This window comes from Rhagoletis pomonella, unplaced genomic scaffold (genome assembly GCF_013731165.1).
Source record: "Rhagoletis pomonella isolate Grant_MI unplaced genomic scaffold, Rhpom_1.0 Rhpom_scaffold_01463, whole genome shotgun sequence".
NCBI lineage: Eukaryota > Metazoa > Arthropoda > Insecta > Diptera > Tephritidae > Rhagoletis > Rhagoletis pomonella.
The window spans coordinates 1,382-16,228 of record NW_023460017.1 but is presented as its reverse complement, the minus strand read 5'-3'; the positions used below and the strand labels follow the sequence as shown (position 1 = coordinate 16,228).

The 14,847-nt window shown below is 33.8% G+C and overlaps 1 protein-coding gene across 1 annotated transcript; it reads left to right on the top strand.

Moving 5' to 3' along the window:
• Positions 1-5,846: 5,846 nt before the first annotated feature.
• On the top strand, positions 5,847-11,882 carry LOC118752399. The gene is made up of 5 exons (XM_036487293.1): positions 5,847-7,520; positions 7,591-7,705; positions 8,644-8,796; positions 8,855-9,296; positions 10,191-11,882. The coding sequence occupies exons 1-5, from the start codon at positions 6,006-6,008 to the stop codon at positions 10,399-10,401; spliced, it is 2,436 nt and encodes an 811-aa protein (XP_036343186.1). The 5' UTR covers positions 5,847-6,005; the 3' UTR covers positions 10,402-11,882.
• The last annotated feature ends 2,965 nt before the right edge of the window (positions 11,883-14,847 follow it).

Here is a 14,847-nt window from a genome sequence, read left to right as displayed (position 1 = left end):
TATTATTGGTAACTGGTGAGGTAATAAATCAAGCTTTACATATTATGTCATTATTAAACCATCATCATTATCAAATATTTTACCGTCAAATTCTTCTGCACAGTTTTTCTTCTTTGCCTTCTGCTCTAAGCATAAGTGAATTTACTTTTTCCTTTTCCTGCAAGTTATATATGTATGCATTAGGGTGGGTCAATTAAAAAAGTTGATTCATATCCTTGCGATTCTGGTACTATGGACCATAACAAACATTTTCGCCCAAGGAACCATACCTCTAAAATCATTTTCGAGCCTGCCAAAATTTTTTGGTAGATATTTTCAAAAATACCAAATAAACGACCTCTTAGATGCATTTCAAAGACAAAAAAATATTATTGAAAATGTGTGTACGGGGGTTTTTTGGGTCAGAGAATCCATTTTTCGCATTAATTTTTAATTTTGATCGCAAAAGAATAAAAAAAAATAAAAAAATAAAAAATAAAAAAATAAAGCAAAATAAAGAAATAAATATTTTTCCATTATTTTAAATTATTAGAAAGTCAAAGATTTGACTATTTGAGCAATAAGTTCGTCAATTTCCCCCAAAAAAAGTGAAAAATCCAAAATAATTGTTCAAAAACGCACTCTGGTGGCGATCAAAATTAAAAATTAATGCGAAAAATGGATTCTCTGACCCAAAAAACCCCCGTATACACATTTTCAATCATATTTTTTTGCCTTTGAAATGCATCTAAGAGGTCGTTTATTTGGTATTTTTGAAAATATCTACCAAAAAATGTTGGCAGGCTCGAAAATGATTTTAGAGGTATGGTTCCTTGGGCGAAAATGTTTGTTATGGTCCATAGTACCAGAATCGCAAGGATATGAATCAACTTTTTTAATTGACCTACTAATTGACCCACCCTAGTATGCATATATATTTACTACATGCCGCTCCTCATGAATGCTTATAATTTTTTCACCTTTTTTGATGCTAATTTTTGTTTATTGTTTTGATATTTGTTTTTTAGTTTCTCAATTCGTTATAATATTTTTTTTTGCATAACTAAATACACTGCATTATTGCATGCAATACTTATGTACATACGGGCATGAGATTTGTTTTTGTTTTAATTAATTGTTGCAAAGAAAGTGAAAATGGCGCGATTCCATTACGTTCGCGAGGCCAATCGCCTCCAATGATACTATTTTATTGTTATTCACCGACAGTGGCGGGAAAATAAATAGGGAAGCAACATTTTAAAAAAGATTGGGAATTTTTTTTTGTATGTAAGTATATGTAGCTACCAGAAACCATTTAAGCCCGAATTGTACAAAAAGTAGGAAAATTCGACAAAGTTTTATCAAAATTTCCAACTTTTCAATAAGAGCTTTTGGAAAAAAATTTCGTACGCAGTGAAGTTGGAAGTAGATAGGACTTGCCGTTGATTTTTGGCATTTTTTTTTTGTTGATGGATGTCGCTCATTTTGTTCCATATAAAGTAATATGTTCGAAAATTTTTTTAAATTCGTCGAGTAAGTTTAAAGTGTAAAGTGACTTTCGAAAGCAGTTTTTATTTCTGAAAATCGAACTTTCCGATACTACTTTTGGTCTGTTTTTAACACGGTGAATGCAGAAATTTCCACTTTCAACTGTATTACCAAAATTAATGACCTGAAAGTTTTACAAAAACGCTGTAATTCACATTAAATAGCAACAAAATGTCAAATGCTTTAATATTTAAATATGTAGTTGATATCAGGAGAATAAATTAAATATAAGAACTTTTTTGTACATATGTGATAAACAATTTTCATAATTTTATACAAATTCGCCAAAAATCGTATCACATGGCAACACTCGATTGGTTTGACAGCACTTGCAGCAGAAATGAAAATCGCTAGTGGAGCGCGAGTAAGTTGAAATTATTGCTCGAGAGCGATTTGCGTAATTTCACTTACCAGTACACCTTGTAATTTTTATTTCCGAAAATGATTTCTGAAAATCTGTAAATCTGCAAAAAAGGACTTTCTGGCTGTTTACAAGGGAAAGAAGACTATCCATTTCGCATTTTTACAGCAAAATTCGTAGAAAAAGCGCCTGCACTTTAACAGTCATTGCAAGTAACTTTCATGCATGCATGCATACGTTTTTAAGTATGTATCTATTAGTATGTATATTTGTATGTGCACAATAAAAGATGTTACTACTTGACGTGAAATGCATACAAAATTTCGAATTAAATACAATTTGATTATCATAGCTCAGTAGACAATAGGCTAAGTGGGAAAGTGGGTGGAGGTGTTCGCCCTTGCCATGCTTTACATGATCTCTATTGAGTGTTTCAAAATCGCTCACGGCTCTAATTGCTATTACTACATACTTATACATATGTACTGGAGAAACAATTGCGTGCACGTGCATGTACGCGCATGTATTATTTCCATGTACAGATATTTTATATGTTATTGCATAGTCGGGCTATTGTGTAACGAACTCGATATCTGATTCTGACATGTCATCTTGTTTGAATTTATGTACTCGTACATGTATGCACATTAGGGTGGTCCAAAAACAGTAAAGTCGGAATTGTAATGCTCTCACCCTCTAGAGTTGTTTTATATAAAACAACTTTTCGTAGAAATAGTATATAATTCTTGAAAATCAATATTTTTCGATTGGAAATCTCTGGTTCTCTTCCGAATACTTTCAACAATAATACCCAGTTATTTATTTTTAAAACTAACGATTTTTCTTTGGACCCCCTTTTGAATTTTTCGGCGTTTTTTTGGGTTTTTGGCGGACCTATAAATTATAGTTGCGATGAAAAAATTGTTGAATAAACCTTTGGGTATTATTAATGGGAATCTTATGCAGATAAAAAGAGTTTTCCAATAGAAAAATATTAATTTTTAGGAATTCTCTACCATTTCTACCAAGAGTTGTTTTTTTTTCACCCATATAAAATACATGGCAAACTTTGGGCGCTTTGAGCGACCTCTAAATATTTTGTGGTTTCAAAATAAAAAAAAATAGGAGTATATTGTTGTTCGGTATAAATAGAACAAACCTAGGGGGTGAGAGCATAAAATTTCCGACTTTACTTTTTCACATGCATTTTTGCACCACCCTAATGCGCATACGTGTATATGTAGTTATGTATATATTCAGTCGGTCATTATCACGATTGAATCTTTATAGCCATTTCAACCGCTCGTTTACTCAAAACATTAAATTTATTACAAAACTATGCAAATTTACATACAAATGCTTATATATGTATGTATGTGCACACATATTTACATATTTGATACTTATTTCTAATTATAATGTGTGCAACAATAAACGTGACACAGTTTACACAAATTGGCATATTCGTTTATTTTTTATTTTTTGTAACGCTTTATACACTATAATATTATGATGTTGCGTTTTGCCTTAATAATTTAATTACGTAAAAGCTTTATTACTTCAATTGCAAAAATATTTAATACTTCACATTAAGATCTGCACTCCTACATTCTTAATAAATCTATTTCAAGTATGACTCATATTTCAGAAGAAAAGGCCATTAAATCAATGGATAATTTTTCCTTGGAAATTGTTAAGGATTTTCGTTGCCGCTTAGTTCTTCTGAATCGCAATGTGAATAAAATGTGGGTGTGCTAGCCTTTAATGGAATGAATAAAAAATATGCATGTTTTAAAATATGTTTTTTTTTCTATTATTTTATTTAGAAGTACGATATTTTCACTTTCGAAAAAGAACATAAGAAACCATCTGTTTTTGTGCACTTTCTGATACAATTTATTTATTTTTTTTTTGCAAATGAATAATGATATCACAAAATTTACCTTCGATGAAAAGCAGATAAAATTTAATCGTTTTAATTTTTGTACTTATCAGCGTCATGAAGTTGAAAAAAACCAAAAATCAAAATAATGCTTTGCTTTCAGCTTCAAAACGCTTCCGAAAAAGCTTTCTCTATGAACGATTTCATATAGCTGCGGCTCACAGTGGTTCGGATCGCAAATCTAGCTGGACGAAACTATTTAAACAAATACTCTTTGGTGGATCTTTACGTCACTTCTTATCTAGGATATTTTTGGGTCGCTGATTACAAATCTGAATTCACTTATCAAAAATTAAAAATGGCGGATCCAATATGGCGGACGAAAATTAAAACAAAAATCGGCAATTTCTATGAAACTAGGTAGCTGGGGGTTTTCTGGATCGCTGATTACGAATCTAAGGTCATTTACCAAAAATCAAAATGGCGGATCCAACATGGCAGGCGAAAAATGTAAAAAATCTTTACACTTAACATATGAAAGTGTTTTGATCAGAGATTATACTTAAAACGATTACAAATTTGTTAAAAGTTTAATAAAAATATTTCGCTTTATATTACTATTTATTTTATTATTAATAATCTTAGTTACTTTTTTCATAAAAGTGTAGTAAAACATCGACATTTTTGCGAAAGTTTGCTGGTTTTTCTTTTCAAATATTGCACAAAGTTTGAAACATGTATTGATATGGTTTTTGTTAAAGACTAAAATTTAAGAACACAGCAAGAAACACAAATAAATTAAAAAAAAAAACTATTTTAAAAGCGCTTAAAAATTTGCATGCCTGTTGCATAAAATTTTAATATCAGAAAGCGGAAACTTCGCGAGTTACTATGTTTTTTAAACTCTTACGTAACTAAAGTTTTGACAACTCCAAATAGTTTTAGTTAGTTAGGTAAATTTTCGGTAGCCGGACGGGCAGTATTTTTCGGTTTAAAAAGTTCGTTATATTTACGGAATGCTCGCGGAATGTAGCTCTTTTTATTTTGGTGATCCACGGATATTGTTGAAGAAAATTTATGGAGGTAATATGTTCAATTCTTGTCCAATAAATCAAATTACATAATTGCGTTTAAACGAAAAATATAAATACATTAAATACTAGGGACGTGAACCGGATGAAGAATTTGATTGGTTCGGTTCAGCGGTTCCAGACATTTTTGCACTTTTGGATTGGTCCGTCAAAGCGGTTTTTTTGGTCTTTGAACCGGGGTTTCGGTTCGGTTCAACGGTTCGAAAAACAAAAAAATAAGTGCAACAACGCGCAAGGTTAGGGGTCTAGTGTCAAATGAGATGGGCTGCCTTTACATTATATATTGTCACATGGTAAACAAACGTGCTATGTATTACCATGTTTAACAAAAAGATAAAAGTGGGTACATTTATCGATTGAAAATTGGTTGAAACGAACCTTTAAAGCTTTATGGAAAGTGGTTGGGTTTTCGGTTTGGATCAAGCATTTGTGAAAATTTTCGGTTCGGTTAATGGTTTAGTTAATTAATAGAAAATAGCGGTTTTCCGGTTCAAAACCGATTCACGTCCCTGTTAAATACAGAGGATATTAAAATTTCTAACCCCGTTTGCTTTAATTTCACAAAAAAAAAAATAAAAATACACTCGCTGTCTACACACAAATTGGGATGCATTTGTTTTCGTATGTCATAATCCGAATTTGTTCAGATGAGTGACGCTTTTACTCAGCTAAAGAAAAACACTTCAAAAATCCATAAAAGCCATATTTTTTTTTGGAAGCCTAGAAAATTTCCACTTCGAGATAATCTTAAGAAGCATCAAAATTTATAAATGATAAGCTTTTAATTACGCCCGTATTGGTAAAAACTGCTAAATAATTAAATTGTATGCAAAATAATTTTTTCTGCATTAAACGTGATACACCATAATATTTGTTTGTATGTACATAAATAAAGTATCCTATATGTGTCTATGTGTATTTTATATCTCATTTTTAATGTTTGTGCTATAATCCACAATTTTTTATTTCGTGATGTTTCAGGGTACAAATTGACTTAATTTAATCTGACAACGAATTCCCAGAAGCAATTTTTTCAAAGGGAACGCCAAAGTGAAAACGGATTCATACAAACACCCTCGTTTGAATAATAAACTACAACTTAAAAACCCTGAATGAAATAAAAGAAGACAACGAACTTAATTTCATGGCAAAATCTCTGTGGGATGAGGGGAATAATATACACCTGGCTACAAAACAGATGAGCTGTTGTGACAAAAGAGCAACTAAATTTGCAGATGTAGAGATTTGTCAACAAACACAAGTAAACAATGTACTAAAAACAAAACAGGCAAAAATTGCGATGCAAACAATGGAACAGCAACTAAGAATGAAGGCGAAAATGGGTGAAAGTTCAACGAAAGTATGTCGCGCTGCTCAAAAAATGAGAATACCAACGGTGTTAGCTACGAACAGAGCAATCGTTAGGATAAGCAAACAGAAGGTACAAAATACGAACCCCAACCACGATGTCAAATGTCTGGCAAACAGAGCAGCATGCCATGCTTGCCTCAGCATCAACGCCACTTGCTGTGCTACTTTCCTCTACACAATCTACAATACCATATCCAGAATACCATGGATTTTTCTGCTGCTCTCAGTACTGGCATTTCACATTTGTCAGAGCGGCGTAATAGCTTACAAGCCGGCAGCGAGAACAATGGAACTCCAGCGTGCAATAATCGACCCACACCATCGAGCGTTACGAGCGACGCAATACAGCCAACTGTTATCCACCGATGGACAATGGGCGGGAAATGATAATAACAATAGTTTCCGGCCGATTATCCCCAAGGACATTAGTCCAGAAATTATTGCACAGAATGTCTTTACCCATACGGGTCAGTATCGTGTTTTCCAGCCGGCAACCAGCGATCTACGCGTAGCCGTGGCAATGGAGCAGAATGCAAAAAATGTTGTTGATTTGGAAGCAAATACGGGTAGCATGGCTTCAATGGAAGCTCAAACAAATAAAACTAGAGGGAGTGGTGTGAACAACGAAAATAAGCTCGGAACGAAAAACCCCACGACTGAACAAAAAACAATGGCAGAGGCAAAGGTCACAAAGTTAATGACGCAAAAAAAAGATGGCAAGCAAAAAGAAGTGGCAGCTCCACCACTGAAAACACTCGGCAATACAAAATGGCAAAGCGAATACGCAGAACATTCTACACAAATCAGGATATCCGAAAAGGCACTTGATGCACATGAAGGCAAAGCATTGCCATTTACGTCTGCATTAGGCCAATTAACTGCAGAACAAAGAAAACTTACAAATAGCAGCAAAGTACAAACCCCGGTAGCAGCAACGTTTCCAGATGCGGCCCAAAATATAGTCAATGATGATATTAAGGAATTAGAGGCTTTGCTGGTCGAGTATGCAGAGAGTTTCTTCAACAAAGCAGAGTACGAACCATCCAGCGAATTGGTTAATGCGCTTCAAAAGAATCTTACCACAGCCGACGGCTTTACGCTAATAGCAGAGCAACACAAGAAGCGTCCAACCCGGCATGCTAGCGCCAACCCGCATCATCATCACCACCATAATCATCTGCATCATCACCAAAATCTCCTTTTCGAGGGAATTAAGCGCAAAGCCGATGGCGATCAGAGCGTTAACACTCCGCGCGCTGTGGAGTCGGGACGACTACTTTTTTTTTACAGGTGCGTCATAATATTTATTACACAAATATGTACACGCTTTACATACGCTCCTTTAACTTGTTTATTAAGGTTTGAAAAAGGCGCTCTGGCCCATTTTCATGGGCTTGCAAGTATTAAAATCGCTGCTGTTCGCATTGTTCTTGCCCACATTAATTGGCTCTTTTGGTAAACTTCTTGGTAAAGGTAAGTGAAATACAATTTTATTAAATATTTGTGAGCAAGTTATGTATGTAAGTGTGTTACAGAGAAATGGACATACTACATGTATGTATTAGTAACAGTTATTTAGAAAAATGAGATTACCTAAATCTGCACATATGAAATTTTGTCGTCGGAAGCTTACATTATCGTTTCTGAGTTCCGCGAAAAGCGTACGCTTGTTAAACTGCACTGGGAACAAATGATGTGAAAAAGTCCCACGTGTTCACGATTTCCTTTTTGCTCGAATTGGGGGACATTATTCTGGGTTAGGGTGCGCGGACATGCACAACGCTTGAATATTTTTTTCGAGGAAAAAAACTGTGTACTACTGCGAAAAAATTCCGTTTCGCAGTATTTCCATTAAAAAAAGCATTGTTAAAGGAATTCTCCGTATTATGTGTACCTGTTGTACCAGTGCCGGATTTAATATCTATGGGCCCATATGCTCTTTCCGTATGGCGGGATCCCCTGGGAGTAATACTAAGCAAACTGCGGTCATGGGTCTCTTCCAGATTTTAGTTTTCATTGGGTTTTTCTATACAATCTAAATTTTAAACCAAAAGCAAAAAAAATCTATCCATGTGCAGTAGAGTGGTCCAACAAAATTTTTCCGAGGTAGGGCTTGGGCCATCTTCCAAAATTTTCCCTCTTGCCGAAAGAGGTGCGGATACCAAAGCTTGCGTTTCTAAATTTAAATTTAGAGGATGCTCATGATGCTCGTATTTTATTCTAGAAATATTGTGTATGTACACACAATATTTCTAGAATAAAATCCTTTTAGGCCATGTACATATGAGTAACATTCTTTCCTGCACGCTATTCGAAAAAAGATACAATTGAAATAACGTAATAAAATTTTATTTTAAATACAACTTTAAAAGTTCTGCGAGTACACATAAATTTACACCCACTTTTTCCAGGTATTGTCTCTGGTTCGGCCCCACTTTTCATACGCCCACCAGATACGCCACAAGAACTTGATTTCCGCGACAATGCAATCAATTTCGATGACGATAAATTTGCGATGGTCGATGAAAATAACAAAGAGGATGGCTACGCTTACAATCAAGCAGGTAAGTCAATATTTTTTTTCACATTATTTGCTTATTCGAAATCTATTGTACTTTACAGCGGCCTCTCAAACACACTATACCTACAATGCCGCCGACATAAATCGCATTGAACAGCAGAATAAAATGCCAGATACGTATTTGAGTGCATTGCAAACCATCGGCTCGGCGTCATTTAAAAACTCTGGTTCGCTTTCGGGCAGCTTGTCTGGTGGTGGCCTAGGTGGTGGCGCCGGTCTTGGTGCACCGTTACGCACAAAACCAATTGCGCCAGCCAACACCAACACCTTTCAAACATTCCAAAAAGTACCAGCCTCCTCACTGTTGCTCTCCAACTATGATCCTTTCTACAGTCCGCTTTTGTCGCGTTTGGATTCAGTATTTGCGCAGTTGAAATTAAATTCGGACAAAGAGAATTGTCGCGAGAAGTTGATTTGCTTAATGTATGCGAATCCAGCTAAATATGCGCCATACAGTAATTTGGTTTCGGCGCAGTTGTCGCGGTAAGTTTTTGGAGAAAGGGGAAGTAAAATTAGAAAAGTTTCAATTGAAAATAAAATCTTCAAGACTGTACAGTGAAAATGACAAAGATCGGGACACTATAACTTATAGCCTTCACAGGACTGACTAAGGGGATTTAGTTTAAAAGTTGGACGACTAACACCGGGCAATTTCGTGAGCTATTTTCTAAATAAGCATTCAAAGCTACTGAGAAAATCGTCAAGATCGCATGATAATCTTCATTCAATAAACACTTAATTTTTTTATTAGAAATAGAGGATTTAAATCAATTCTTTTTAACCAGTTTCATCAAAAAAAAAAAAATAATAAGCTCATAAGTTCCTCGAGCGCTCAGTGCATTTCCACAAATGTCGCAAGTGCTTAAAGCTAGTACCTTTTTTATATCTTCGCATACTCGTGCACAAATGAGGTGTTTATCCTCATACTTTCACACTTTCAAAAAACGCTGGCAATACCCACGAACTCCCATCACATGTTTTTGAAAGAAATGTTACTCATACGCCACACCGAACGCGAGATTCCTACATTGTTTAACGACAATATTTTCGAACGCCAAAATGCGGCTTAATTGGATTGCTATGTTTATTTATGTTCAGGATGTGTAGTTACTTTTTCACTCTTAGTCATTGCAATTCGCTGTGGTATTTGCTTAGGGGATTTATGTAAATACAAAGCTCATTGAAATACTTGGATGAAAGGAAGGAAGGAAATGATTGCGTATGCTTTGTTCTATTTTTGGATAGGAAAATGTTTGGATTTTTGAGGTTTCATTTCATTTATTTTTTTGCTGCCCCTTTTTAAATTTGCATGCGATGTTTTTCTTTTTCGTTTTTGTTTTTATGTTTACTGATTTTTTCGTATTCTCTCTCTTTCAGCGAATTGAATGAACTACGCAAACCAACATCCGATAATCCAGATATTCTACGTTTTTTCAAGTACATGCGTGCTGCTAAGGATGGTCAGGATGGTGTAGATTGTGAGAAATCGTTTGATCAATGTACAGAATTTAAGGATTTCGAGAATCCTGCAATGGTTTCAACATATCATGATATTAACAAATTGGTGCAGGCACGCAAGTTGGCGTAAAACGTTTAGAGTAGAAAGTATACAAAAAACATTTATATATGTAGCATACAAGCCTTATGTAAATTAAAGTGTTAAGTGAGTTAAAGTGGGTGAAAGACCTTTAATCGTTTTGAAGTCAACTGCTGAGCACACAGGATAAGCGACTCATTTATGTATGTAGATATATTTTTTTTTTGTGTTTAGTCAAAAGTAAATTAGAAACTTATACTTATATGTAGCCATTTACTTATGCGAAATGCAGTTTATACTTAAGTTTTGTAAATAAATTTAAGTAATGTATGTATGTATGTTAAGTGATACGCAGATTTAGTTAGACATTATTATTTATTGTAACGATACTTCTACTCGACTATTCAATTTTCGAGAGAAACGAAAATCATGTTATTTTATTGCCTAATGGAAATTGAAAAAAGAACACAGCTTCTCCTGTCAATGGACAAATATAATGGCTAAGCACTAAGCAACGCAGCGAGCATTTTAATAAAATTAATTGTAATTATGAAATTCAGTCTTGCTTTGTGCAGAGATCTTACTGCGGTTGTGAGTTTAAGGTTAGTAGTGATGCTATTTACGCCCTACCATAATAAAAAATTGAATAGTTATACCAGAGTTAGGGAATTTCTAGAATTGTTAGGTGAAAATTTTGCGCCAAACTTACTCTTTTCCTTCTTCTTTATTTGCGCTGTAAGCGTATAAGCGATTTGGATCGAGTACAATTGAGTACGACAGTTGTTTCCCTTCTATGCCCACTAACACCTACTTCAAATTCGAAGTGAGGCCAAGGCCTGCTCCGCATAGCCTTTCCTCTTTCACAGCCAACGTTGAATACCTCTTCTACATCGTTTGTAGTGAATTTAAACAAAGCAGCAAAAATGGCCTACGGGACGTATGAGTGATACAAACCATGCCCTGAATCGATGATACAAATTTATTCTGAGTTTCGTCAGAAAAAAAAAATCACCCGAAAAAAATACACGAAAACAAAAAAAAAAAAAGTGAACCGGTTCGGGGAAAATTAAACTCATAAAAAGGGCCATTTTTAAAATAGATTTTCAGGAAGTGCTGTAGACCAAATAAATAAATAAATAAATAAATATAATAAAGACTTTCTTAGCAGAACCGCAACAAAAAACTTTAATATAAAAAGTTCCACCTCGTTTAGTGTCTGCAAACTTTTACACGCCTAAGGACATATAAAATCAAACGACGCGTGACTTGCAAAAATCAGTGTATGTACGCAAGTATTTATGCGCACAAAACGTATTTGTATAAATTGAGCAATACATGGCTGCCTGGATACGATGAAGTTGATGAGTACGAATCAGTAGAATAAAGAGCGACGTGAATGAGTTTATTTGATGAAATGAGTTTATTTCCAATAAAACCGCATACGTCTAAATCGGTAAAGTTTTTGCTGAGTTGTCCAAGGTTTTCTTTTATTAATCTTTGAAAAAAGTTCAATGGCGGCATCAAGAAAATCTCATTATTATGATTCCGTTCAAAATTTTTATATATTTTTAGTATCGCGCACTGCTAACTACTAACAAATAAATTTCAAAATACTTTTATTTGATATTTTAAATGTTTTCAACATTTTTCGTTTGATAAATATTTCAAAATTTGTATTTCAACTCTATTATTTACTAAATCCATCACTCTAATTAATTGTAAATTTTTTGTATTAAATTTTTTTTATTGCTGGCAACACTATTGAGAAATATTCCTTAGGCAATGATTTCCTAAATACTTTACGTTTGGCACCAATTATCTTATGAATCTAATTTTTGGAACAGGTGACAAACGTCTCCAAAAAATGCCCCTTGACTTTGCGGTGTGAAATATACTTGGCGACCTATCATTATACCTACCAAATCTACAAAGAAAAAAAAATCATATTAATCGTCAAGCCGTTTCGGAGGACTTCGAAGAAGTTCTGAATTCGAAGCAAATCGGACTATAAATACGACTTTCAAATATCTCAAGTTCTGCACCACCTATCGGGAAATGTTTTTTGTGGAGTTTTTCCCATTAAAATATCCTATGAGTCTATCGGATCAAAACTATTGCATTGTCATCGGGCTGGGAGCTAAGTTTAAAGTTTAAAGTTCCTAGCTCATCGGTAAGTCGGTAAAAAATTGATTGCAAGATTTGATTACACACAGGTGAAACATAATAAAAGCTTGTAAAAAGATGTAAACGTGCTTTTATTGTATCTAGTATTTATTAGGAAAAAAATTACTTAAAAAATAAAAATTGCAATTTATGGATTTTTACTATAAAACAATTACTAGTTAATAGTTTCTTTGTTAACGTGCCATCGGTATACCAACTACATAAAGGCATATGTATGTATTAGGGATGTTAATTTTTCGGCTTTTTCCGATCCGATTGTTGGTGCGCCAAGGCGTACTTTTTATTTCAGAAGCACCGGCAGGTATCCCAGTCACGGTGTATTTGGTTGTTTGTGACATAAAACGAATCGTTCAAAATCATTTTAAGATTTTTTAATTGGAACCTTTGAAGTATATGTTTCTTTAAGTTTTGGGTTCAGTAACCAGTAATATGAATAACAAAATGACTGGCGCACTTTAAGGGATTTGCCCAAAATCGCTTAGGCGGTTACTGCGTCAATCAAGAAATAAATAGTTAAATATATGTATACGAAAAAGGGCTTGCAAAATTGATCTGATGAAACTGCACCAGGATTGAGGCGTCTTCTCTTGGAATTTGAATACTTGATTTCACTCGAACTGAAGTGCAGGGCGCAAACCTTGGATGGATGCAGTCAGTGGAACACCACACGCATTCGTCGATTCCCCTTTCTGTGTAACATCTTTCACACACACAATAAACATACCTTCCTCTTCCATGTGGGTAGTTCTGCGTAAACAGCTCTTTATTTCCTAAAAAAATTATTTTTGGAATCGCAATAAAAAAAATTGTAATTTTAAATATGTACATTTATAATGTTGCTACTGTAAAACGGGTTAATGCAATGAGAAAACTGAGTCAAATGGGCGTTTTGAAAATAAATATGTCATACATTGATTTCATTTTGTTTATTACACTACGATGGGTAACAAATGCAAAAGGAAATTTCTTTAGAATTAAAAAAATTAAATTTTTTGGATTCACAAGGACGACAAAGCTGACAAAGTTAGAAGAATGAAACTCGAGGATGTTATCGGGTGTATATAAGCCCTTAACATATAATGTTTTCAAAAACAAATATTGCGAAATTTCAAGGATAAAATTTTAAAATGACCAGTAACTTAAATAGCGCGTTGTTATATGTATAATGAGCTAGACATTAATAAAAAAATAATAATTTTTAAATAAAAAAAGAAATATAGCCCATACTGGTCATATTTCCATCAGTGCCATATACAAATCCCGAAAATCCCGGGATTACTTGTCAAGAGTCCCGGGATTTTCGAGACTTAAAAAAGTTCTAGTATGTATGTACGTATGTAAATACTTTTCTTCATTAAATTTCCGTCGGTTATTCCAATTTGATTTAAATTTAAAAGAATTGCCAATATTTTCGATTTATTCATGCGAAATATTTAATTCATTGGAAATTTGTTCTTATTTGCTGTTTTTTGTAACTAATATACAATTGAATGAATACAATTACTACAAGCAATTACTAGTTAATAGTTTCTTTGTTAATGTGCCATCGGTATACTAATTACATATATAAAGGAATGTGTATGTACATATGTATGTATGGAAATACTTTTCTTCATTAAATTTCTGTCGGTTATTCCAATTTTAGATCATTTCAAGGAAATGCTAATATTTTCGATTTATTCATGCGAAATATTTAATTCATTGGACATTTTTTTTATTTGCTGGTTTTTTGTAACTTATATGCAAAAGTGAAAAGTGAATTTTATACTCAAGTAACTAAAATTGTTTGGGGAATGATAAACTAAATTAAATATAGAAGCACCAGAGTTACCTATCCACTCTAAGCTATTCAGAAGGCTAGATATTGCTAACATAAATTTATTTCAGGGACCTAATGAAGTTTTTTTAGATGATAAACCGTTTCATGGCAAAACTTTGCCATTATCTGCCGAGACGGAGGGCGTACATATGTACATACCAGAGACACAAAAAGCATTTAAACATTCATTTGCATATGGGTTTTCATAAGCTTAAAGATGACTATGATGTGCAGTTAGAATAAAAAAAGAATGGTGCCTGACCATAAAAATTATATTTTTTTGAAGTTTTTTGAAAATTTTAAAGTTTACACAATTTTTGACCTAAAATACGTCTTACGTTTCGGTGTGGATGCCATGCTCAATTATTGTAGTTGTAATTTTTAGAGCTTCAAAAAAAAAAACGCTTAGAGTACAACTCTCAGCTTTCAGCAATGGTTGTACTCTCTCTTATTGCACGAGAAGTAATGAAGCGATTTCAAAGAAAAATGCGGCA